The 27683-nt window shown below is 42.0% G+C and overlaps 1 protein-coding gene and 1 long non-coding RNA gene across 2 annotated transcripts in view; both read right to left on the bottom strand.

Annotated features, from left to right (window-relative positions):
• The window catches only part of FGD5 (FYVE, RhoGEF and PH domain containing 5), a 98775-nt gene extending 87075 nt beyond the window's left edge, over positions 1 to 11700 (bottom strand). The window contains exons 1-2 of the mRNA XM_082768574.1: positions 11412 to 11700; positions 672 to 3588 (exon numbers count right to left, since the gene is read on the bottom strand). Coding sequence (XP_082624700.1) covers positions 672 to 3588; positions 11412 to 11424 — 2930 coding nt within the window. The 5' untranslated portion in view covers positions 11425 to 11700. The remainder of the gene's footprint in view (positions 1 to 671; positions 3589 to 11411) is intronic.
• A 5397-nt stretch (positions 11701 to 17097) lies between these two features.
• On the bottom strand, positions 17098 to 27404 carry LOC309881927. Its single transcript, XR_014318204.1, has 3 exons — positions 27354 to 27404; positions 27145 to 27221; positions 17098 to 18984 (listed from the first exon to the last, which is right to left on the bottom strand). It is a non-coding gene; the product is annotated as an uncharacterized lncRNA (long non-coding RNA).
• Between the last annotated feature and the right edge of the window lie 279 nt (positions 27405 to 27683).

Here is a 27683-nt window from a genome sequence, read left to right as displayed (position 1 = left end):
ACCTATGTAACTATCGAAAGGGATAGCTCTGGAACATTTTTGTATTTGCAAATAACCTAATGGAATGGGGATGAAAGATTATTATTAAACCTAGCAATGCATATGATTTCAGACATTTAATTCATTCAGAAATCAACAACTCTGTCAAAGATCCTTAATGATAGGCTTTAAAGCAACTTTTAAAATTAATTATTTAGTCTGATTAGCTCGTGGTTTGGGATTTTATGGTCTATACTTAACTGCTGTAGTTTGAAATTGAATTACACATATATAAGTAACACCCACTAGATCAGGTTGCTTGGGGCCTCATCTAACCTGGTCTTGAATGCCTCCAGGAATGGGGCATCCACAACCTCTCTGGGTAAGCTGTTCCAGTGCCTCACCACTGTCTGAGTGAAAGATCTTTTGGCCTGTATTTGCAAACTATAGGATCCAGATCCACCACAGTTGCTGGAACCCATTTACAAAGTTAAGAGTTAATTTGTTGTCTTTTTTTTTTTTTCTTCACTGATAAAGGCTTAATTTATATTCTTCTAGTTTTGCTTTGTGAGCATTTCCTGAGAGGGACATAAGCCAAGCAACATGGAAGATCTGCCTATGGTACCTAGCAGGGCAGGCCTTGCCTTTCTGGCCAAAGCTAGCAGGTCTTACATAATAATGTATTACAATACCTTTCTGTTTCCTGCTCTGTGGTTTGCTGCTTGTTCTCAAAGCCAGTGAAGCTGCTCATATCCACATAGCCATCATTCTCATTAGCAGCAGATAATGCCCTGCTGGGATCTTCGAAAAACTCAGTAAAAGTTCCTGCTCTTGTGGATCTTCGAGGAGGAATTTGTATATTTTCATAATCAGAGCTCATAGCTGGAATGTTCTCATAGTCAGAAGTGTCAGCATTGGGAAAAGAAATGGATCTAGGTTTTGTTAATGGAAGTGGCATGAAAGGAGGTCTGGACCGGTCCTCAAAGGACTCCACCCTTGACACACTCCTGCTGAAGGACTTGGGTGTTCCTTTTCTCTTACCATCCTTATAGAAAAGAACAGCTGAGGGAGACTCAGATGCACGGAGCTTCCCCACATGTGATTTTAGTTGAGGTGAGCTACTTAGGCTTCTCCTGTCCAGCTCCAGCAGTCTCAGAGGCCCATGATAGCTGGATTCTGATGAGGACCTCGAAGAGGAAACATTAACATCTACATGGACTTTATTTTCCGTCTTCTTCTTGAATTTTAGAGTGAGGAACCTCTTAAAGGAAGACTTCTTTTTCTTGGAATACTTATCAGGTGACTCATTCTCTATCAAAAGTGAAGGCGAACTTTTAGTGATTGGCTTTTTGGTGATGTAGGCAAGTTCAAAAGGAGGTGGTATATCAACAACTGAGGATGGAGTAGATACACCTGATGAAAGATTTCCCTGGGAAAAACTACCTGAGGAACCATTAACACAAGGCAAAGACAAGTTGTCTTCTGTCCTTTTTATTCTACCATCATCAAGTACATAGCCATCACTTTCTTTGTAAATGGAGACAGGTATCTCTCTCCCTTCAACAGAATAAGACCGAGGATATAAAATAAAACGTCTTGACTTGGTTGGTAATGCCCTATTGGCTTCCATTGTTTTTCCTTCCACTGAAAATAAACTATTGCTTACATCTTCAGTCCCAGAGCCATTGCAGGAAGGCAGTAAATCAGTTTCAGGTCCAGTTTCTTCTGGAACTGTTTCTGGCACATAGCCTGGCATTTTCCCAGAGAGCGACCGTGTTCTAGTGACAACGCTTTTACGATCAATGGTCAGCAAGTTGTTTTCACCATCCATACCTAATTCACCCTTCTTACTGTGATCAGCTCCTGAATCAGTCTGCCCATCACAAGTGATTTCATTTTCTGCGGGAAGTACATATGGGTCATCTAGGGAATCACTGCTAGTTTCTCTTTCCTCTGATTCTTCAGGCACAATGACTACTTCAGGGAGTGCTAGGTTTTCATGCAACACATTTTTGGTCCCATGTTTTACATTCATTTTACCATGCTTACAGACTTCTAACTCTTCCTCACATGGAACCTGTTGAGTTGAACTTAAGACACTTTTGCTGAGGCTTTTTGCTTCCACTTCATTGTCTTCAAGCTGCAGCTCGTCTGACTTAGAGGTTTCAACAACCCTTTCACTATGCTCTTCAACAGGCACATCTTCCAGCTCTGGTTCCATCCCTGGACCACTAGGTAGAGTATCAGAAATCTGACCATTCCCATTCAGAGAGGTCCCTTCTGTTTGCAGATTCTCATCTGAATGTTCTGTGGGTACTTCCTCACCATAGTAATTCTCAAAAGGAGCAATTTGACAGCCATCATCCACGTTTTCTGCTTTCACAGCTTCTTCCTCCTCTTTCACAGAGTCTTTGCTTGCTTCACAGGCTACCTCTGATGTCTCCTCACCTCTTCTCTCAGTGATCTGGAAACCATCACTGGCGCTTTCTGTGTTTGTATTATTGTACTCATCTGTATCTGCTTTCTCCTCTTCAGCTGCTACTTGATGGGTAGAATCTCCCAAACCACTCTCAGCACTGGGTTCACCTTCAAGCAGTTCTAAGCCAAGAGCTGTTTCCTCACTGGTCTCATTGGGCAGCATGTCAAGACTTGCACTGTCATCATTTTTGAATCCCTCTTCCATATTCAAATCAAGCTGTGCATACACACTGCGATCACTGTCATGTGCTGGACATCCATCTCCATTTTCTAAAATCTCAGGCAGTTCCTCCTCATCCTCCCCTGCTTTTTCACAACCTAGGATCGATTCATCTGCAGGAGGTGGCGTCAGAATGATATCTTCACAGGTATCACCCATTAGGTCCTTATCTCTATTCAAAATGTTATCACTGTCAATCTCACTATAGTCTGCAACCAGTTCAAGACTGCTAGAAGTTTCCTCCTTGTTTTTGGTTTCACTACAATCACCTACAACATCTTCATCTACATTCTTGGAAGAACAATAATTCTCATCAGGGGCATCTGAGGTCTCCTCACAAAGTGCCTCAGACTGGCCACAGTCTACAGTTGAGGCTTCAGAGTCTGGTTCTACTGGTTCAGCAATATCCAAAGAGTTACGGTGCTCAACTGCTTGATTGCTTGTGTCCTCATCATTAGGAATGTTGTCCTGTTCCTTCTCTGTCTCTTCTGGAGTTTCCAAGACTTCATTCTCTGCAGAGAAATCTAAGCTCTGATCAAGCTCATGTTCCAAGTCATTGCAGTTTTTCCTGGTCAGCTGAGCTTCAGGAACTGCAATGTATTCATTATCTGCCTCAGATTCTGGGCAATCAGCATGGCATTGATTTCCTTCATACAGCTCTCCATCAAGAAAGATCAATTTACCATTTGAGCACTTATTTAAGTTATTGTTGGTATAAACACTGGATTTGCCCTCAGTGTCAGCAGAGAGTTTTGGCTTGGGAGCAATAGGTGGTTTGGGACCTCTAGACATAGAGTTCGGGTTATGAAGAATGTCAGCCCTTGGCAGCGAAGGAGAAAATTTGGAGACAGTTACTGGAGAAAGATGACCGATAATTTTTGGTTTCGGTGCTAGTGGTGGCTTTGTGATTTCTGGAGAGAAGAGAGAGAAGACACGTTAGTCATCTTGGTTTCTTATTAAATACACCAGAATATATTCTACACTACACTTTATCTTATACCAGTGACTTCTAATGCAGAAGGAGTCCAGCTTCCATGTAGCACTGTTGCTTTATCTGCAAGGTTGCTTTGCAGATAAAGGGAGCTAGCTGCATATATATTATTTCATCTTCAACACCTTATTTAGCTTGGAAGTGAGCATCTGTGATCTGTGTGCTTATCAGTCACCTCAGATTCTAGAAATGAATGTCACCACAGTTTTAACCTGAAAAGGAATAACCTCAAAATATAAATCAGCTTCCAGGAACAGCCCAGACATTTTTTCTAATTCCAGGTAGTGATTATACCAGTAGCTCTGTGGGGACTTTCAGAAAATATACTCTGTAGCACAAGATCCCTTCAGTGATGCAGACTCTCCCTAAAGCGCCCTTGTGCTCTGCAGACCCTCAGCAGGCAGAGAATATCCTGCTGTTCCTCCTTTGCTTCTCCAGCAATAGTCAACCTGGAGATTATGACATAGAATAAAGAATGAAACAGATGACCCATGATCCTGTAATCTCACCATTTTTAACTCCTTGCTTTATTTTGTGTCCCTACTACTCAAAGCTGGAAGTCACTAGGATATGTCACAATTTGATCTGACCTGCAGAAATAGCACTTTGTAGGAGGTACATGCCCTTACTGGCTTTGAATAAAATGGTTCATGTTCAGAAGAGAGAATAGGAGGTTTGAGGCTACTTGTGGAGAAGGATGGCATTCTTATCAGAGACTGTTTGTACTGGAACAACAAGCAGTGAGAAAAAGACTGGAGCATGGAGAATGCCTGGATCTTCAAAGCTTTGGCTTATGAACAAACTAGATACAAAGTAATTAAATTACCTCATTTTCTCTACGCAAAATAACCATGCAGGCATCCACCTTAAAAAAGATATACTTTGAAAATGGTGACCTGATTTCCCTTCAGTGGTAAATTTTCTGTAGCAAGAAGAATTAAGTAATCTTGAATTCCTCCTCCTGCTGCCTTCAGTGACATTGCTGGGGAAGAGAATTTATGATAACTGGCCCTGTTCAAAGTATGTTGACAATAGGCATTGCGGTGTCCTACTCTTTCCCACTGGGCCAACTATTGGCCACTTCAAATTTGGATTTTTTTTTCCTAAGTACTCAATGTGTTGTTCTTACCTTCCATGAAGTTCATTTAACAATTTTCCCCTTTTGGGGCTGTGTGCATACACAAGTGTTTAAAATAAATCCTAACAATTACTGAAAAGAGAGCAAATCTGTCAAGCACAATGGACCACCGCTTGTCTTTTATTACAACTTCACTCTGTTTCAATTTCTGCTTCCTTTGGTGTATGAACCATTTAAAAGAATCTGGCTGTAACTTCTAAATGGATAAAAAACAACATTACACCATAAGAAACATGTATGTTCACAAATAATGGCTCATGTTTATTTTAGGATACATTTTATGTTGGAGGGAGACACACCCACCTTGTGCTTAAAAGGAAACTCTTGGGGAATAGGAATTTCTTTAGCCTGCTCCTCCCCTTATTGTTTGATGTTTCCTTGTACTGACAAGGACAGCTTCCTTTCCTTACCCACCTTCCTTCAGGCAAACCTGCATTTCAGCATGGTTTTGTTCCTGCCATGGCCCACACAAAACTGCTCTGCTCTCCACCCCTGTCCCTCTTCACATCTAAGTGGTGGACAGTAAGCCTAGCAGCTCTCCTGCAATACCAATCAACTGACACAGCCCTCACTTTTCATATTTCTTTGAAAAGTGGGGTATTGCCTGAAACACTGCAACTACCCATTTTCAGATGTTCTCCAGATTTAATTTTGGAATTAGCCTAGAATTTAATTAAGGCTAATAAGGGACCATAACTACCAACATCTCCACCCCACCAAACAACTGGATTGGGGTGAATACTTAAGTACTGAGGTTTCACATTTACAAGGACTTCTGTAAACTTGTCCCAGGTCCATGGACTTTTGACAGTGGCCCAAGAAATGAGTTAGCTCCACAGTGTAGATACTAGTTCTACCTTTGGTGCCACAGCCAAGTTCAAGCATCTCTTATGATGCTTAAAGTAGCTTTTTCTGACCAACAAACCTGTGTGGCCTGTGGTTTCCTCATTCCTTTGTCATTAATTCAATTCAGATACAAGTTAAAACGAGAGAGACATTGAGAAAAAGAGGGCAAGAATGCTTTTAAATGGAAGTGACCATGCAGATAGAAAGACTCCACTGCAATAGTGTGATGAGACCACACCAAACCTAGAATTTCAGTAGGAACCAATGCACCCAAGTCCTGATTCTCAATACTCCTGCCCAGGAACAAAGGCTTCAAATCCACAGACAGAAAGTGGATGAGAAACAGGAGGTAGAGGGAAAACGTCTGGGAAATGGCATCAAAGTATTATTCAGCTCTAATCAGAAGCTGTGTAATTTCACTCAGTTATATCAGAATAAAGGCAAAACTTTTTTTCTAGAAAGCTTCAGTCTGAACAGAGTAAGAGGTGGGTATATACCTTAGTATACTCCTTATCTTATTTCCATAATGAATTGCAGATTTTTAAAAACAAAGCCTTTATTTCCAGTCAGCGCTGTCTGGCTTCTATCCTCAGCATTTACTATTGTTTCTTCTGCTAGGTTAAAAACTCTTTTATTATTCAGTATTTCTCTGGAGAAGACATATACTTCCCTATAACCACATCTCTGTGCAATCCTGGTTTTGGTAAATTGATTAGATGAACTTGTTAAATCTTTGCAGTTGGACAATTTCTCCTTTCCTGAAGTCTTGTCTTTTAGATTTTTTTTTTCCTGATCTTTTCCAATTTTCCAGGAGCCCCTATAAGATATATAGTGCAGACCTATAAGAGGAATTCCAGAGTGGGTACTGATGATGCTATCTACACAGCTCAGTACTTTCTTAGACCTGGTTCTCACTATTCTTTATTAGCTTGTCAATATATCAGGTTGACTTGCTTGTAAATTATGACTTCTCAATTGTTCCCAAGGCTACGTTTTCCCTGTTTGTTGTCTCTAACTGATAGCTTTATAACATACATTAAGTGTAATTAGTTTGACTGGATCCAACTTAATGATCCTGATCTGTTTCTATAACTGCCCTGCCTACCATTGTTAATGACCCTGTCACCAATTTTTGCATCATAAAGTGAACTTTGTCATCTGATACTTTTCTATTTGCTTTCCAACCATAAAAATATTGAACAGTATCAACCTATTCATTATCCCTGCATTATATATACTACCATTTGATATTGATACAGAGATAACTGCTAAAGAGATTCTCTACTGCCCGTTAGCCAGTCTCCAGCCTAATTAACCAAGAGTGTATCCCTGTTATATAAATGCTTCTCTCTAAAATCAGTGTACAACTAAAATACACAGACATTAATGTATGTCTTTGCATCTATACAATCTCCTCAATTCCAATCTGTAACTTCTTCCAAAGATGAGAATCAGATTCCCCACTTCAAGCAAGTAAAGTCCCCCTACTGAGGAAATAAGAACACGCAACCCTAAGAGTTGTAGTAAATATAGGAATTCTTTTACATGTCACAGGATCACAGAATGTCACTTGCCCAAACACTATTATAGACACAAAAATGGTTTGGACCCAGAAGAAGTTCTACCGTGAAACAACTTGTATCCTTTTATCTTATCAACCAGACAACAACATGAAACAACAAAAAAACTTGCCTATACCAGCAGCCATCATATTCACACTCTTTCACATCAGAGAATAACTGTGCTGTCCAAGAGCTCATACTATGAACAAAAGCCACATGCACCAAGTGCTGTACAAATCCAGGAACTAATGGAAACAGTGCAGCTGCTCTGTATAGTCACACGCAGAAGTTTCCATACATCAGCTACCAAAACAACACCAAGTTTTTACAAAAGCAAGACAGAGAAGAAATTCTCTACTTGTGTCTATTTCAGTTTGTCTAACAAAAGGTTTTATGCTTTCACCATGGTCCCTACTCCTTAGAGAAGAAATTGTTCTATGATTGGATGGTAGACAGAACTTCCCATCAAAATAACACATGGAGTTTCACAGTAAATGAAACAGACAGATCTTCCTCATGGATGAAGAGCTGGCTTTGGACATGGAAGGACATGGACACCAACCACTGCAGTAATTCTGGCAGAAATGTAAAGCGAGACAAGAAAAGTGACTCCTAAAACTCACTTATTTTGTCTGCAGTATAAGAACCTATATGCTCCAAGCTGTAACTACAATTCTGCCAGCTGTCCGAATCAGACACCGAGGGTGTGTTTAAGCTGCTTATGCAGATAAGCCATTTTAATGTAATTCTGAATTGAGGTAAGTACCCAGCATAAGCTGTGTAACCTGCCTCAATACATTGGAGATAAAATAGATGAGGTAGCATGATTTACAACGAAAGTATAATCCCTTTGAGGGGTCTCAACTCATAAAACACTAGTGCTGCCACTGGTAGGACCCCAGGATATACTGTAAATAACTGAGATGTCATAATTTTTGTACTATTCGCTGCAAAAATATCTGGTTTATAGCACGTGAATTCATCACTTATTTCACACAGTCAGAGAAAAATAACAGGTTTAAAGTAACAGTAGTTACCTAAGAAATGAAAACAGTTGCAGGGGAGTCACTTGAAATGGAAAAGGTGTTTAGGCTTGAATTTTCTAATGGTACAGGACTGCAAGTCTTCTTTTCAAATGGGACCCAAGTCCAGATTTAGGCACCAGTTTCCACTTTGACTTTAACAGCAATGAGCTACTTAAGTCTTTTGAGAGCTGAGACTTCAGGCACTTCAGGTCTTAGGTCCTATTCAAAGCCAGAAAGGGCTCCTAAATGCCTCAGTCATTTACGAAAATGGGATTTCAGCTTCTCCATAATTCTGGTATTTTTGCAAAGAATCTGTGTTCTGTTAACAATGTATATCCTTCAAGCGACTGATCAAAAGTCCTCTGCAAGCCCACACAGCATGAAGGTTTCACTAGTGTGGAGACAGACCCATAGACAGTAGTAACTATCCCAAGGGAATTTTGTCTCCTTACAAATCTTAATTGAAATATTATCATCTGGGCTGTCAGAGCGCGCCCCACCCTGTAGAAATAAAATGCTGTACTGTACAATTATTGGAATCCATCCTCGATGATTAGATCAATGCATTATGACTCTGGAATGTCTGATCAACAGTTTACAAGTTTGTCTTACTATCTAACTTCATTACAGCTATCTATAAATATAACAGCATAATATCCCACAGAGAAGCACTGCTAGGCAAATGGAAAAATATAAAGACAGTATAATGAGAAAAGGATAAGTTTCAACACCAAATATCTTGATCCTTCACAAATTCTCCAGCATTTTCACTGACTCTAAACAGGCTGTACATACATGTCTTGGTATGGCCGTGGGAACTGTCTGTGGAAAAACCCTGTATGTATGATTACAAATAATCTTGGTTCTAAGTTACTAGCATATATTTCTTTTCAATATAACTTTAAATGTTTGTGATGTTTCCAATTTGTCTGTGATTTCACCACAGGAAGCTCACACTGCAGCAGACAGCTTATATTCACCTGCTGTTTCATATATTGCTTTCTGGGAGCCAAAGACAACAGTGATTAGATTTTTTAAAATTTTTTACAGGTACATATGGCAGCTTTTCCTCTACCAATTTCAGTAGCAGCTGAAAGAATGTCTGATCTACTTATGCCTATGAACAATTTGGATTCTAACATCTGTACCTTCATCCTTTGGGCAGCACCATTTCAGCACCCAGCAAACAAACACGTACCAAGAGCCTGGCAGGTCCTGTGCGTGAGGCTGGGAGATGGGGCTCTCTCTTGTCACTCACCACAGATTTCCTGTGACCCTGCTGGATTGCTCCATTTTTCTTTTCGTATCAGTTCTGCATCTCTGAGGATAATCCATATCTCCCTTCCTGTTTTCTATCCGTCCTTATTTTAACTTCTGTGGGATCAAAGCTGCCTTATGTGCCTGCACGTATGACTGCTTACTGGTGCTATGTGTTACTGTAATACAAAGACCACTGATGTGGGTCCCTGAGCTGCGCCAGTTAATAAACACCTCTCTCCTTCAGATTCAATAGGAAGTTCTGCTTTGCACTGATGGGAGAGACATTCCTTGCATTGTGTGAATGCACAAAACAAAGGCTGAGAAGGGATATGAACACTCTCTATAAATACAACCTGGAGGTAAACACCAGAGGAGGAAAAGAACTATTTTTAAGCAAAAGGACAATGTAATCCCAAGAATAAATGGCCATGAAACTGGTTTGGAAACTAGGAGGAGTGACAAGAGTAAGCAGTTCTCAGCTTCCTGAGAAGAGTAGCAGGAGAGCTGCCTAAAATGTTTTGTATAACCTGATGAATTGATAAAAGGAGTAATATGACTTTGTGATTTCTAACAATAGGTTACTGCTTTCGGTAATGAAGGTAGTCCCATTCAGCCCCATGCTCCTGAACAAAGAAAATTGCTAACAAAATTTCAGAGTTTAGAGCGGAATAATTTGACGTTCCTTACACTGCGCATCCACCAAGATCACACCAAATCAGAGCTGCTCATTTTTAAATAATGGAAAGATGAAGAAAGAGAGGTTGGAGCATCACAACTAAAGCAACTTTTGGCTGGCTTGCTTAACCTTCAAATGAGTTTGTTTCCTGGGAGGGCCAGAGTCCAGTCCAAAAAGAACAAGGAAAGGGCACGGAAATGTCACCACTTTGGGGTAGGAAAGCATCCTATTCCCCACTCCAAGGACAGCTATAAGCTCAGAGGAGTGGTATGACAACCCAATACAACAGCAGAGGGCTGGGTTGGACCTAAGTGATCCTTTCCAATACCGTCTTCCTGTGTTTGGGCAAACAGTGATTCACAGTTTCCCAACATATGACAATGGCAAGGCCAGCCATCTAGCCGTGAGATCTCTAGGCTTCAGGACATATCCATGCGAGTGAGGTGCCGGGTGACATTCACTCTCTGCAAGAAGGAATTGTGGAGGAAAATTTTAGGGCTGACACCAAGGGACTGTTTCTTTTCCTCTCTACCTCTGTGCAGCATTAGATTTTTCTAATTAACTCAGAAGCTGGTAGTAATTATTTCCCGTCTACAGTTTTTACATAGGCCTCATCCTTAAAATCAGAAAGTCGGTGGAGAATTTGAAGTTTGCCCCAAGTTTTCAGTCACTTATTTTAATGTCTAACTGTTGAACGTCTTCTCTTTAATAGCTCTTCCCTTCTCATCCAGTCTCCCTCACCTCCCCAGTTTCCGCCAGGGAAAATTTCTGGGAAATTAACAGAAGACAGAAGGAAAGGTTTGGGCTTGCAGAACTTCTTGCCCATTGCAAAAAACACTACCCCAAAACTCCAGACTTCCCAGAGGAAGTCACAACAAATTTCCCAGGGGCTTTGTGGAAGTGCGAGCATGTCCGAGGCAGAGCCACGTCCCGCAACAGACGCGGCCCTCCCGGTTTGCCGGCCTGGGTCTTCCCGGAGCCCTCGGCTCGCCACCGCCACGGCCGAGGGACCCCTACGAATCCCGCGGGAACCGGGCAGCACCCGAGGCAGGGGCCGGGCTGGACCGGCCCTGGGCGCCGGCTGCCGGGCCGAGGGGTGCCGGCGGCGGGGAGCGGCGCCCAGCCGCAGGAGGAAGGATGCCGGTACCGGAGGGAGGGCGACCGCCCGGCGGCTGTCAGCACCGGGGAAAAGATGCCCGGCTGCGGAGAGCCGTGCCCGCAGAGCCGCGCACTTACCGGCGTTGTTCATCTTCCACCGCAACTTCGCTTGCCGCCTGCTCACAGCATGGTCCCGGGGGCCGCCGCCTTCGCCCCTGGCGGACGCGCCGGCGCTGGAGCCCCTCTGGGGCCACGGGCACGGAGCCGGCGGGGCGGCCGGCAGCGGAGCCGGCTCGGGGCGGTCAGCTCCGCGCCTCCGCCCTGCCCCGCGCGCGGCCCGGCGGGGGCGGGGGCGGCGGGGCCCCGTACGGCCGGCGGCGCGCGGGGCGGGCCCGGGAGGGGCGGGGACCACCCCCCGGCCCCAGCGGTGGGGCGCGAGACGCCCGCGGGTGCCTGAGGGCGCGGCACTTTAACGGCGCGGCGGCTGCCCTCGCCCTGCCCGTCTTCCTCCTGCCCCCGCCTCGTGTTCCCCACCTCCCTTTCCGGCCCCTCGGCGCCTCTTTGCACCCCCCTTGCCCCTCCAACCCCCTCCTTCTCCTTCCCCCTCCCTTCCCTCCGTCTCCTCGCCCGCCTTCCCTCCCTCCTCGGTCTTTCCCCCCTCTCCAGCTGCTTCCTCCCGTTGGCCCTTCCTCCCCTTCGCCCCCATCCTTCTCTCCGTTCTCGGGACCGGACCGGGGCCGCGCCCCACGCAGCCGCCCCCAGCACCTGCCGCTGGAGCCGCCGCAGCGGTGCCTGGGAGCGGCGGAGCCAGGGACGGGCCTTGGCGCACGAGCCGTGTTTGCTTGGAGCGGCTGCAGGCAGCACCGGGCTGCCGTCTTTTTCCCGTCTCCTGTAAAACAGCTCTCGGCTCGCGGACGTTAACGCGGGCATCCTGTGTCTGGGCGCTTCTCCCTGCTTTCGGGCTAGCAGCGGCACTAGCCCCCAGACAAGGTTGGCTCGCCCCCTTCCTCGCACTAGAGGCGTGATACAGCCCTGCTTCCTTTCCCAGCGAAGGTGGGATTGCTCGCACAATAAAGCAAAGCTTTGCAAAACCCGTACCCCGGCAGAGGAACCCCTGGAGGGTTGAGCTGCCCCAAGGGAAGGCGAGGGAAAGGCCGTTCCCTACGGGCAGGACGAATGCTTGGGGCCTCCTAAGAGCCCCACACGCCAGCAGCTGGGGATTGAGATCAGCAGCATGCTGCGGTGCCTGGAGAGTACAGGCTGGTGTGTGCATGAAGCTGCTGGGTCATGCCTTGGCATCCTGCATCCCATATAAATCAGGACCGTTGCTGACATCACCCAGAGCAACTTGGTTTTAGGTGCTGTTAGCTCTGCTTCGGCAAGTACCTAAAAACTAACTAATCATCCTGCTGGCAGGTGCTCTATAGTATAGCCAAAGTTGTGGTGGGCTTGAGTCTCTCTCACTGAGGCTGGTATTTGGGGATGACTGGTTTTGATCTATAGGAGATCATGGTTGTATCGCTACACCTCAAAGCATTTGAAATTCTGTATGGTACTGGAGATGCATAAATGCCATGGAAAATGCTCCTTGCAGCAGGTAGAGTCCAGCACAGAGGAATCCTCTTCCTCAGGGAGAATCCATGGCTTAATTGACTAGAAGTGAAATTGAAACATCTATTTTCATTACTCAATTACTGAAATGATAATGAAATATGTTTTTTGAATAATTCCAACTATTTTTTAATAAGATGACTTTTAGCAAAGGATTTCTTTTGAACTATAATCCAGCTATCCATTTAATGTCTGATGAATTTTTAATCTCTTTCTAGGCTTGTAGGTCCCTATCCAGTAGGTTATTTAAGTATGTGCTTAAATCTACGCAAGTGGATAATCCATTTAAAGCAGGTCTACTCTATATACTTACATGCCCTAGTAGATTAGAGTTGTGTAGCATGTTGGAATCTTGTTTTTTATAATTTAAACATAAACTAGCACTCTACTTGCCATTTTAATGAAGGTCTAGAGACTCTTTCTATCAGACTACACTACTTAAGCATCCTAATTGTTATTTTTCTTCCTCTCTACATAGAGATTTTCTTCAAGATGAGGTCTGCTTCATCATAAGCTGTATTTCAGAATATTTTTGATCATCTTTCAATGGAGGGGGAGAGGTTGACCCCCAATTCACAGAGAACTTAACCTGCTACTTCCTCCTACGAACAATTTCAGAAACTGACATTACCTTATAAATCTTTACATTAATCTGCTATTAGTTGCCCAAGAAATCAGGCTTTCATGTTATTTTGATATTTCCTGGTGCATTCTATCAGGTAGTATGCCACCTGGGAAACTATGGGACAGGGAGAATCAGTCCAACAGCTCTCATTACTGTTGGTGATCTGGCAAAGCCCAAATGTGTAGATTCAAAGGAAATAATAGATAGGGCAGTTAATTGCTTGTGTTTGTTTTTGTGTGTCTAGACTACCTGAAAAGCTTACTATATGGGAGAGTCTGTTATATGGGCATGGATTAATGCCGATCAGGTCTGCTTTAGCATTATTGTATGTAAGCACTTCAGTTACTCAAGGGAAAAATGGTGCTGTGTGTTACAAAAAGTGAGATCACTCACTAAAGCAAGATGGAATAGTAAATACAGGCCAATAACCAGATGCATTCCTTGCATAAAATGAAATGTAAAATGTGGCAGTTGTGATGAGCTGAATATTTTAATAGCCACCCAAAGTAAATACTGGTAAGTAAAGACTTATTGGATATTTATCTTTGGAATGGAATAGCACTGGGGGGCAGTTGCAGAGTGATGTCATTGCTGCCTGAAGACAAATTCCCATGGCTGCGGTATTTTGTACGCTCTGCAAAGACTAGTGTTTTAATGTTTCCTCCGCTCTCTTGGTTTCTTTCTCCTCTCTGCTCAAAAGCCTGACTGACACCAGGAGGCTTAGAACCAGAATAGTAGGGTGTGCTGTACACCAAACCAAGAGCCTATCAGACATGTCACAGGCTTGGTCCTGAAGAATTTAAATCCTAAACAGAAGCAAGAGAAGGCAAATGAAGGCAAGAACAAAGGCAGGAAGAGAAGAATGGGAAAGTTATAGGTAGAAGTTGATGAATATTCTTTCCTGCATCTAGGCAGATTGCTGCTTGGTTTTGTAGCATATCTCTTTGCACTACATATTTTTGCAAAAAGAAAAAGGGGTAACAATTTCCAGTTATTTATGAATAGCATTGAAAACATGCTGTCCATTATCTGAGTAAGAGAGCTCATGACAGACTGCTGGAGATAATGTATTTTGAAGAATGGTTGATGTACACAGACCTCAAAATGCTTTAGGGGAGGATGGAAGGACTGTGGATAGAGAAGTCTCCCAGGAACGAGAGAGAGAGGAATAAGGCTGTGAAATTATCTAAATATGTCTTTGACTCTATCTTAAGCAAATGAACATTTGATTCTTTTTGATTCTTTCACTTTTTTTTTTTTTTTTTTTTTTAAAGGGCCCCTAGGAAGAACACCAGTCCTCTCAGGTAGGTTTATGTGCTTCCACTAAGGTTCATGGTGTCATCAGGGTTCCTGTTCTATACCAAGTTTCTAAAATTTCTGTTGCTCAGTGTTTTAGTAAAAAAGGAATATTTGTAGGTAATGGTACAAAATCTGAGAGCTTATAAAATGCCACAGCTGGGTCCATCCATTCCTTGATGTCATGGAGATTTTTTTCCTTCTCAGCTGCCCAGATGCCTAGTTCTCAAATCCTTGCTCAGTTTTGATTCATGTCTTACCCAACCAAAGCTTTCTTTGACTTAACTTAGCTTGAGTAACTCATGTCTTGACATGTCCAGAAACACATTTATCCTTACTCAGTGGGACATGATTATTTTGCACTCCAAAAGCATGCAGTGCCCATATTTGCAATATGTCAGTAGAGCTCATGAGCTCTGCAGACAACAAGCAGAACAGTAGCTAAAAATACACTTGCATGGATTTACCTACTGCAGTCAGCCTTGTTTTCCTCCAACCTTTCACCCCCTCCCAAATGCTGTTACATAAAGCACTGGAGGAAATAACTTCGCAGAGAACCAAACCATGGACTGGGAGAGGAAGGACTGCAGATGGCTGCTTCAGGCATCAGTCGAAGTAAACCTGAAGGTTAAGTCAGGAGCAGTGCCACTGGGGGTCAAACATGTGGGTGTAAAACTGGTGTCAATGAAAGAAAATTGGGCATTGAATCAAAAAGGCTGTCTTGGCACAAACAATGTCAACAGGAGTTCTAGCTTCATTGGGACCAGAGTTGAATTTCACTCCTGGAGGTCAGCAAACACACTAAATTTCATCTGAAAAAGGAAAATAAATAATAAATAAATAAAAATCCAGATGATGGAGAAATTATAACTGGTTTCCTGTGTTTGATGGGACCATGCGTTTGACACCCCCAACATATGTGAGTCTCCCTCAGCAGTGAATCACCGAGAGAAAAAGCTACAGCAACAGTGATTGTTGCTACTTCAGAGCATTGTTTTGAACCACAACAATTAATGACATGCCTCGTTTTTATCAGGGCCGTATTCTGGGTGCAATGTGCCATGTGAGAGGTACATATAGGGAGGAAGCCAAACGCCCATTTCCTCTTAGTATTTGGGTTTGTTTTGGTCTCACTCCAGGGTCAGTCTCCCTCTAGGCCCCTTCTACCTCCAGTCACTCCCTTACTTCTGCAACCCACTTAGCTCTGGGGCCTTTTTGGCTATGAAACCCAGCCTGCATTGATTAGCGCAGCCACTGACCCAGAGCGGGCTGGCAGCTGCGTTCTCCATTTCCTGCCCAGGCATCTGCTGCCTGATTGGAGGAAAATCATTCTTAAACCTTCTTCAAAAACAGGAAACTTCTCTTCTCCCTGCTTCCTGCGGTACAGGAACCGTCTCCACAGCAACTCCTGGACAAAGAGGGCTCCTATTAACCACCGGGGTGCCATAACAGATACAGCAGGAGACCGTAATTCAAACCATAATCCTACCCCAAATACTGGAATCTGCCTCTCTGTTCACCACTGCTCCCACCACCTCTGCACCCATACTGCTGCCTTGTTAAATAGTTTGGAGGTTAATTAGTCAATGATAATCCTTTCCATCACAGAAGCATTTGTAAGCACTTTTCATCTTCAGGACTAAATATTGATCCTGTGTTGGCAGCTCCTGGAACAATTTTACAATACTCTCTCTCCATCTTATTAGAGAGGCAACTGAATCTTACAACACTGTCACCCTCTCAGATGTTTTGCAGGATGTATCTTAACATTATGCAGTCCATTTTTTTAAAAGTGACAATTTCTTGTATTCCATGAGCATTTTATGGCTAAAAAGTATTGTCGTGCTGTGCTCGTTGAGTATTTTCCCTATTATGATCAGACTTAGAGAAGTCTGAAGTTGAGCTTTCAGAAAATCATTTGTAGTTTGAATGCAGCGAGAAAACTCTACCTATACTTATATTTGTGATTTTGCATCAGCAAAGGACCATTGCTAGCAGAGACAGTTGAGCCTAGGTGAAATGAGTATTAACTTCTGCAATTCTGTATTTGTACAGAGAGTCACAAATTTGCTTCAAAGTTCAGATTTGGTGGGTTCTTTCAAAAGAGCACACAGGTCAGCTGTATCTGATAGGGAGTTAAAGCGTAGCTCACAGAATAAAAGCAAGTACAATAGACGAGAATGGTAAACAGTGAGAAGTCTTTGTTCTTATTTTTTGGTTTTGAACACAAATTCTGCCTCCCCACCTTTTCACAGCAAATGCAAAGCAACAGAGTTGTCCCAGTCTGCTCTACCCATTAAACTGAGCCATTTGGATATTCAAGTAGTTTTTCCAGTGTTCAGGCTTAAGAAAAACAAACAAACAAACAACAACAACAGTAGTATACAGCAACATTCAGGTTATCCCTTGCTTTGCATTCAGGTACTTTCTCACCAAATACTGAAAGTAGAGTAGTACAGGGGACAATTCCTCAGACTATCCAACTTCCTTCCAGCAAGCTATGCTGTTGATACTAGAATGTCTGCCTTCAAAATCTACTGTAATTATTTCATATATGTTTGTACCTACAGTGATATGCTGTGTTACTGACCACAGAGGAAGCTGTTATGTACTGGGTTATGTCTGCTGTAATCCAGGCTGCCTGAATGCCCTTGCCACTAGTGGGTAGAGAAGCCTTACAGCAGGGTAAGAAGGTAGGCAGGTGCAGAAGGGTTTCTCATGAAATTTCCTCTAATTTTCATACACACAGAAGCAAGTGTATCCTTTAACTAGAAGTTATTTTTATTTTAAGGGGAGAAGAAAAGTTTGCTGAGACAACCAATTTGTTTTGCTATATTGACTGACCTGGGACATAAACAGCTCACCTTCAGTCCCCTCACCAGATACAGTGAAGTATGTTTTAAGCCAAATGCAAGTTATAAATGTAAGGAGAACTAGTTAGACATAAGACAGCTATTAAAGTGTTTCCAGTTCAACACTGTTTCTGTGACTTGTTCTTAGGGGAGAAAGCCTAAACCTAGCTCGTAAAAGTTGGGATTATGAGGTACTGCACGAGGAATGGTAATGCAAAGTTATGTGATCAGATTATGGAATCATTTTTCACAGTGGCCCAAATTACAGGACTGCTTGTGATATATCTACCACCTGGAGGCAGCTCTTCTGGGAGCTGAAACTGACATGAAGAAGTTCTGTAATGCCAAAAATTTCATTTTGGTCTTATCCTGAGCATTTCTCTCCATCTTCAGTCTCTCTTGTAGGCAGCCAAGACTTTTTTTTTTTTTTTTTTTTTTATGCTTCCATGTTCAGGAGCTGTTCTCAGTAATAACAGGATCACACACATATAAGGCTTGGAAGGATCTCCAAGGACTCAGTTCAGTCATCCTCCTGTGCTCAGTCATCTGTCAAAGGTTTACCTAAATTGTTTTCGACTGATCACACACTTTTTTCTGTGGTTTAGTTTACAAGTGTTCCATGTAGGTGGTATCTTGCACAGTGAACCGAAGGGTGAATTAGAAGAGGCTGTCCAAGATTAGCCTGGAATGTCTACAGAGGACTGGTGACACATAATGTATCTTGGGTCAGGTCAGCTCCCGGGTGGGACCCAGAGGTTTTACCAATGGCAGCAAATGGGAAGAGCAAACACAGCAGGCAAAATCATTTTCATTCCTAATTTCAACATCTGGTCCAGACTTCACAAGGACTTCTCTGTGGAAAGTATCTGAGCAGTTTGCTTCTTAGGAGAACTTCTTTGTTGTTCTGTAGGCACAATTACCGTATAAATGGTACTTCTGAATGAATGAGCCCCCAGTCATATATTTCGAACATTTTTAGCCTCACTGAAGGGAAAATGCACAAAACATGGAAGTGGAGGTACACCAGTTTTCTCAAAGTAGAGAAAAAACATCTTTCTCACTTCTGGTAGTACTTTTTTGTCAGAAACATTGAGCCCTGGAATTAATGAAACTTGGCTTCTCATAAATTTTTGTCACAGTTGCCTTTCAAGTCAGAGGTAATATGAAGTTTGATTTAGAACTTTTCTTTGCACCTGGGCTGGGATGTTAAATATAAAAACATTCTGAATTCCTTGTTGTTTGATAAAGCACGGACACATACTGCAACTTCTCCCATACTTTATTTCCTTCTATATGCCAGGCCCAGATTCATGTCTTCAGTGACATGCTATCAAAAGAAGAGGAGAAAAGTCCAGATGAAGGAATTTTAATATGGAGGACTCGAGTGACAAGACACAATAAATTTATATGCTGGATGGTAGTACTTATGATACCTCTAAATCTGAGTCAGAGATCTGAGAGCCCACCTTTGATCCAAGCAGAGAAAAAGAGGGATACAGTTTATTCAAGTGACATTATAAGAAGCCTTTAATTTGCTTAAGTGTTTTGATTTACAAGGAGAGATATGAAACACTAACATCGCATTATTGATATGCCTATGAAGCAGTTGGTCTTTACCTGTACCCTGTTCTCATATCCATTAATGTAATTGATTCTAATAATGGAGACAGCTTCATCGTCTCTATCTCTTTACAGTGCTTTAATCAGGAGTCCCCACTGAATTCCCAAATGTTCCTGCCCTGCACATTTATAGTTTTTTTTTTTTTTTTTTTTTTTTTACTAGCTATGGAGCACTCACTAGCTCATATAGCTTAGTATATAGCTTAGTTAGGATATAGCAAAGTTAGGATATTTGCTTTTTTTTTTTTTTTTTTTTTTTTTTTTTTTTTTTTTTTCCCCAGGAAGCTAGGCAATACTTTACCTGGGTTTCTATCACTTCAGTGCACCTTTTGCTATGTCTGAACCAGACCATTTTCACAATCACTCTGACAATATATTTTATATGCCTTAGGTTAAGCAATAGTGATGGAACCAGTTATGTGTCAGTGTGGTTTTAGCCTATTACTTCTATTTCATTACAACACAGATAGAGTGGCCTCTTTGCTTCTTGCAGTGCTCTGCACACCTTTTTACCGAAGCTGTTAGAGTTTAAGCCAGGCTAGTTCTGGGACATTTTTCATCACTCCACATTTTCTAAATGTCCTTCCTACCGTAATGAAGCACTCTTCAAAGTCTTATGAAGTGCTGTGATTTCAGCATACTGAACACTTAGGAAATGAACTGGGCAAAGAAAAACAAACGACTTTGTTCTGACTTGTTCTCTTCTTTGGGCACTGGTTTGTGGAAGAAGATTTTTAATCCATTTTTGGAAGATCCTTTTGAGCACTGTTTTAGGACGCAGAAAACAAGTGAGAGGTCTGCAGCCTATAGTTTATTATGTCCTTATACATCCACAAGGCCATCCTGGACCCTGAGAGCTGATAGACTGCTTGCATTAAGCCAGAGAAAAGTTTGGGTTTTGGCTTTGGCTGGACTATGGACCTGATGTAGTCTACAGAGAATAGTGGCTACAGAGAATACACATAAAAATAGTGGCTCTAGAGAAGTAGCTCCTTCATCCTCCAAACCAGGAACTTTTTGGAGGGCAGTCTGCCAGGAGCCCTCCAGCAATATTGCTCTGACTACTCTGAATGGCGTGGACACAGCCTGTCTCTGCCCATGTACCCATCCTTGGCTGACCATTCTACTAGCCAGTTATTTACAGAAACTAGATAAACAAGTGGGTTTTTAGATTCTGTTCTCCATGGATAGCTTTGATGACATTCATCCATGAGGAAAGAAAACTGTCTGACCACAAGGCAAAAGTACACTCTATAGTACTAAAGATCTGAGCAGCACAAGACCTGAGTGACTTCCAGTGAGCAGGGAAAAAAAAAAAAAAAGTCAAAAAACAAACATGTTTTTCACAGCAGACTTCAAACATCCTCCGTTTTTCAGTGAAGAAGTGACCCCCTTGTTTATGGTTTTTAAAAAAGATACTATTTTTTATGTGTTTTGCCAACAGCTGATAAATATTCTTGTGGATGAACTTTCAAAGAAAAACATGTTTTTCAGTCTCTACCAACCTTTAACGTCCTTGCTTCACACAATCACAAGAGAGAGTGAACAGTGAGGAATGAGGGGGTAGTTGTGCCTTTTACCATAGTTTTTTTTTCTTTTTTTTTTTTTTCTAGATCTACTTTTGTTTACAGATGTAAAACAAGGTAAAATACGTTCTCCTTCATTAAGAAAGAAAACCACAGATACTTTTTCTGCCAGCTTAAAAAAAAATATATATATATATATACACACACACACTTCTGCTCCAACAGTCAAGCTGATGACCTGCATTTCATTTCTAAATAATGTTTTAAACATGCACGTATTTTCCAGATTGACAGCTGAATGAGTGCTTGTGGGAGATTCTGGTTTTGGAGAATAAGTGCAAAAATTATGAAGAAAAGATGTAACTTGGGTTTTGTTACAACAAAGGTTTTAAACTAAGAGAGGGGAGATTTAGGTTAGATATTAGGAAGAAATTCTTTACTCAAAAAGTGGTGAGGCACTGGGACAGGCTGCCCTGAGGAGTGGCCTGGATGTCCTGTCCCTGGATGTCCTGTCCCTGGAGGAGTGTCCAAGACCAGGATGACTGGGACTTTGAGCAACCCTGTCTGGTGGGAGGTGTCCCTGCCTATGACAGGAGTTGGAACTGGATGAGCTTTAAGGTCCCTTCCAACCCAAACCATGCTATGGTTCTATGATGTTCTTAGAAGTATTGGTTGTCTGCGCAAATCCATAATCTGATTCTAAATTCAGAAATGGCTCTGAAGTTACCAGCATACCAAAAGCAGAGGAACTGGATAGTATTAGCTTATGTATATTGCATTTTATGGATTACACTTCTAACAGAGTAACTTGTAACAAACATCTTGGGTCTTATTTAGACAAATTCATGACATCAAGATGGGCTTTTCTTAATATATATGATATAGATAAACCAAATGGAACTGTGTTTACAGTTGCTAATTATAATGGTGCAAGACCTCAGGTCAGAATGACAGTACTGTCCCTGTTCTATAAAATCACTTCACATGTATGTAACTTTACAAACATGTTTAGTTGAGTGTGTGTGAATATTTCAGATGCAGTCAGTGGACCTGAATGCTTTATAATATTCTAATCTGTTCTTTAATTCTGTGGAGTCCAGCCTGAGCTCATTTGAACTTGGCCTGCAGAAATGCTGTCTGCAGCTCTAGTCGCAGCTGTAGGTGCTGTGGATGTTAATGGGTCAAAAATATTTAACTGGGCTTGCAAAAATCTGAAGAATCTGAATTTTAGTAGCCACCTTGTAAGTCTCTTTATGGGTGTTTTCCACTTTAAAATTTTTATTTGCAACCTAAATCTACACATTCTATCTAATTAAAATATTTTGACTTCTTGATGAAGTAATAAGAATGAATAGCAAATTATATGAATTTGGACAGGGCTATTGTTTTGAATTTGACCAAAAAGCCATATGCCTAGATAAGCGATCTTGTTCAGATAAAACATGGGTATTGGGAATTTTTAAAAAGGAAAAAGTGAAATAAAATCTGGGGTCTTAGCAAACCTGTTCATAGTGTAGTAGGTCTCGGTAAAATAAAAATACTTGGTCTGGCTTGACAGTCTGTCTAGTGAAACTGAAATACAAAGCAACAGTGGTTTTAATGCATCTTAGAACTCCAGTCTTAATGAACAGCATGAATTTCCATCTCCTTCAGTTGGTCATTTATGTGATATATTGTGCTGATGTGTTATTACTTAATAACAGTAATAACAGTAATAACAAAATGTAAGTGTTGTCAGTGACATGCTGGACAGGGTGTAATATGCAAGGTGAAAGCTTGCTTTTTAGCTGGGTATTGAAAAAAAAAAAAGCATAGAGACTGTTAATGTGGATGCCATTGTGAGTTGCTTCCTATCTAGTTCCACAGTGTGCAGGACATATCCCTTCCCAGCTGTTTGGGTGCTCTAAAGCTGTGCATGGTGCATCAGACTGATTGAGTGCAATTTCTGAAAGACAGGGGATGAATGCCTGGACAGGTCATTCAGCTCATGACCATCACATTTATTGTACCTTTCCCAAGGATCTGGGAGGCACATTGGGGATATAACTTTGACAGACGGACAAATTCTCCAGGTCATGCAGAGTGTGGCTGAGCAGGTCGCTTGTCAGTTTGCGTACGCCCACCTGTTGTACTTCTGTCACTGCTGGCTCTGCTCTCTGAGCCATTCAATCTGCTGTTGATTTCAGTGTGCCCATTTTCCCCAAGGAACATTCTGCTTTCTTCTTATTCTTAATACCTGTTGACCTCCTCCTGTTGAGATGCTTTTGGAAAGGCTGGTGGGGTCTATACCCATTCCCTACAGCAGCCTTACATTCAGGTCATGAGCATTTTGGCAGAGATTTCTCCAGCAAAAAAGTCACCAGTGGTAGGCAGAGATGAACACCCTATTTCCCTGACCTGGCAGGTGCAGCGGGCTACTTTCCAACACATGCTTCTGATCAAGTAACTGCTGATGAGCACCACAGGGAAATTATGAGTTAATGTAGTACCTATTTACCTCAGAGTTCTGGGAAAGCAACAGAAGTCTTCTTAATCAAAAACAACAACAACAACAACAACAACAACAAAACAGCACTGCTGTGTAATTATTTCCTTGGAAGAGCAAATTTCCTGTTTTCAACCTGTCAGAAGAGCTTCCTCACCCCCCTGTGAAGCTTTCACTTTGACAGGCACATAAGACAGCGTTGGCTGCTCCTTGCCTGGGGCTGCCAGCTGCAATTGCCATGGGGCTGGCCGAGGCCCTGGCAGCTGACTCTGCCCATGTCCCTTGGCAAGGCACTGCCCCTTGGCTCTGCAGTCCCTGACCTAGGCTGCCGTGGAGCAAGGGGCTGCAACTCCTTCTCAGGCTGTCTGGCAGATGCAGCCTTTCCCTTTGCACTGTCGAGGGAGATGCTGTCGGCACTAGCTTGAGCATATAAATACAGCTGCTGTTTATCGCCTTGTTTTTCAAGGAAAGCCTTTGGTACATTCAGAGACACAGGGAATTTCCACTATTTTTCTCAACACTTCCCCCTCCCTTGGCCTTCAGACACACACATTGTGTTGTTTTGACGTAATTTCAAGCAAATATTTTGCCACCGAGAGGCAGTGCAGGGTCACAGAGGTCCTCCAGGCTTGGGCTTTAGGCTTTCAGCCCTCTCCAATAAACAATGGCCCTATAATTCATTAAAACTCCCTTTTGATTACTTTTTCCTGTTTCTGATTGTTTTGGAGCAGCAGGGGTGGATTCCACACTCAACAAACTTCTTTTTCCTGCTGCTAAATTTAAATGGCTCTGAACTGAAAGGAATTGCTAGTCTCTTTGACGATAACCCCATCAAATAGAAATTACAACTGTAAACAAGATCTTAGGCTATTTATGAATGCTAAAAGGGAATTGTGACTTGATTTTGTGGAACAGTATTTATCTCTAGGAATTTTTGTTAACTGCTTTTTTCTTTCCAGACAGAAAACTTCCCCCCCAAAATTTCCCAAATCCTAGTAATTCTTATCTGGGTTACTGTAGCCTCCTATTTTTAGTGCATTTTTCACTGTCTGCTGCTTCACATCATTGATTCTGCACTCATATGTCTGTCTCTACGGTTTTGCAAAGTGTAGGTTTCTCCTGCATGCAAGTCCCCTGATTTATATGATCTGCCAGCAAACTCCCTTGCCTAGCTGAGTTTCTTGACAATTTGGACATTCAATTCTTTCTTACACCAGGAGCAAACTCCTGAAATTGTTCAACCACCTCCTTCTTCCTTGTAGGCCAGGTATAGATTAATCAATTAATAATTTTCTTTAATGACAGGAAGGACAATTTAGGAGATTTGCAAAGAAACCAATTTCAAGGAAAAAGATGTGCCTGTTTATCATAGAACAATAAAATGGGTTGCGTTTGGAAGGGGCCTTAAGGCTCATCTAGTTCCAACTCCTGCCATAGGCAGGGATACCTCCCACCAGACTGGGTTGCTCAAAGCCCCAGCTAGCCTCTGAGCATCTTCCTGGCCTCCTCTGGATGCATTCCAACAGGTTACTGTCCTGGGGCTGGGGGCCCCATAGCTGAATGCAGTGCTGCAGGTGGGGTCTCACAAGAGTGGAATGGCGGGTGAGAATCACCTCCCTTGCCCTGTTGGCCACATTGCTTTTGATGCAGCCCAGGATAGGTACGCTTATGCATACACACACTTGTATCATGCATACTGCCCAAACACATCTATACCCTAACCTGGTTAATCTGAGCTAATCAAGCACAGATTTTTTGTTTGTTTGTTTGTTTGTGTTTTAGGTATAGAGCAAACTCTTAAAATAACTAGTTGAAATGGAGTCTGTATGCCATGTGTCTATATTGTCCATATGTAGATAAAAATAGATTATTTGTGATATTTTAAAACCTATGACAAAAATTTACTGGGGAACAAAGTATCAGCACGTATACAGATGCAGTATATATCCTGAAGGCCTCTCAGTCAACTCACTATTGTTATTAGATAAGCATGCCAGGGAAAAATACGCTTTTCCTGCCCCAATAAATGACTTCTTAATAAGACTGGTACATCTTCAAGAAGCTGGTACTTTTATTATTTGTGTTTCCCTTGTATCAGTTGTAAGCACTTTGTGAGCAGAATACCTGTAGGAGGATCCAGTGTGATATATCTTATGGTGGATGCCTAAAAGGCAGAATAACAAAAAGACACATCCTAGAAAGTATTACACAGCTTTATCATTTTAGTAGCCTGGCTACCAAAGCTGTCCTTTGCAGTGCTATGTAGTCCTGCAAGGATTGCTACCACAGTAATGAAGCCATGGATGCATTACTATGATGCACTGCAAAGACAGGGAGAACAAACTGTTGCTGCCTGCTATAGGGCTGACTGCCTGATGCTGGTGTGCAGCTGACAAGAACACAGCTCTGTGCACTGGGACATGCTCATTCTCAGCAGGTTTCCAGTGGTTTCACCAGCATTACACTAGAGGCAGTTGGCCTTACACTTGTCTTCCAGCCACCTCCCAGGAATATGCTCCTGTAATTACAGGACTTTAGGTGTTATGTAATTGACATCGGTTAAATAACTAATTGGCCAAGTCTTTTCAAGTGACTAATAATAGCAGCTGATAGCCAATACATATGGTACCTTAACATATTGGTATAATATGATCACCTAACTACCTCACACTGCCTGTGTTCTATTAGGTTACAGACTAGTTTTGAAGATCTGAGGTTTTCATCATGTTTGACTAGACTTTGTTTGTCAGGCATCTAAATATATAAGATTTGTTTATGGATATATGTACATATGTACATATATGTGTATACACACATACATTGATTATTGTATATGTATATACACTCATATGTTTATTGCATATAAACATGTACACACACATAATTGCTTTTTAAGAAGCATTAAATAAAAGAACATGCATTTGCAGGGGACAAATGTCCTAAACAAACCTTAAATTGAAAAGAAAAATATTTTTTCCTGTAAAATAAATAGTTTTCTGCTTTGATTTTTTGACAGATTATATAGGAATGTGAGAGAGGAGAGGAGAGGAGAGGAGAGGAGAGGAGAGGAGAGGAGAGGAGAGGAGAGGAGAGGAGAGGAGAGGAGAGGAGAGGAGAGGAGAGGAGAGGAGAGGAGAGGAGAGGAGAGGAGAGGAGAGAGAAAAGAAAAGAAAAGAAAAGAAAAGAAAAGAAAAGAAAAGAAAAGAAAAGAAAAGAAAAGAAAAGAAAAGAAAAGAAAAGAAAAGAAAAGAAAAGAAAAAAGAGATGAAAAGAGAAGAAAAGAGAAGAAAAGAGAAGAAAAGAGAAGAAAAGAGAAGAAAAGAGAAGAGAAGAGAAGAGAAGAGAAGAGAAGAGAAGAAAAGAAAAGAGAAGAGAAGAGAAGAGAAGAGAAGAGAAGAGAAGAAAAGAAAAGAAAAGAAAAGAAAAGAAAAGAAAAGAAAAGAAAAGAAAAGAAAAGAAAAGAAAAGAAAAGAAAAGAAAAGAAAAGAAAAGAAAAGAAAAGAAAAGAAAAGAAAAGAAAAGAAAAGAAAAGAAAAGAAAAGAAAAGAAAGAAGGGAAGGCAAGGCAAGGCAAGGCAAGGCAAGGCAAGGCAAGGCAAGGCAAGGCAAGGCAAGGCAAGGCAAGGCAAGGCAAGGAAAGGAAAGGAAAGGAAAGGAAAGGAAAGGAAAGGAAAGGAAAGGAAAGGAAAGGAAAGGAAAGGAAAGGAAAGGAAAGGAAAACACCCCAGGTATACCTTCTCTAAAAAGACTAAACTTGTCCATACAGGAAGGATTGGATTATAGTTACCACATCCCCCGCTTCTCTTCCCCTTCCCCCCCCCCCCCTCCCCCAGTAAGTGATTAAAAAGGGTGTGAACCTTGCTGGCTCTTCATTTCCATGTCCAGGGCTAATTGTAGTCTCCTTAATGGAAAGAGTTTCTTTGTCTATACAAGCCTGTGGAATGAGCCAAACAGAAATGTGTAACACTGAACATCTTAGCCTAGGAGCTATTCTAGCCCCTATCTTCTGTAAGGCACTTGAAGACAAGCCCAGTTTCTTCCAGTTACTTGTCCCTCACCAACTTACCCCTTCACCATCTGGAGTTCTTCCAGGTTCAGCCCAGCTACACAATTTTGCTGTTGCCTCTGTTTAAAACAGTGCTTCTCTTGGAGTCCTCCTTGTATGCCAGAAGGTGGATGCCTTTACCAGTGACCATCCCATTTCTATTGGTGATGTATTTCCTGACCTTAATGAGTTTTCCTCATGGTGCTAACTTGTATTCACTAAAAATACAGGGCTTGTCACTGTTTTCATTATAAGACATGATTTTCTAAGAGTTAACAATCAAGCTATAAAAATGTTCTGAAGACTGAAAACTCAACGGTATGTTTCCAGCTCAGTAGTGGGAGGTTGTAA

This window comes from Aythya marila, assembly GCF_965140915.1.
Source record: "Aythya marila genome assembly, chromosome: 10".
NCBI lineage: Eukaryota > Metazoa > Chordata > Aves > Anseriformes > Anatidae > Aythya > Aythya marila.
The sequence above is the reverse complement of the archived record's forward strand: the minus strand, read 5'-3'. Positions and strand labels throughout refer to the sequence as shown.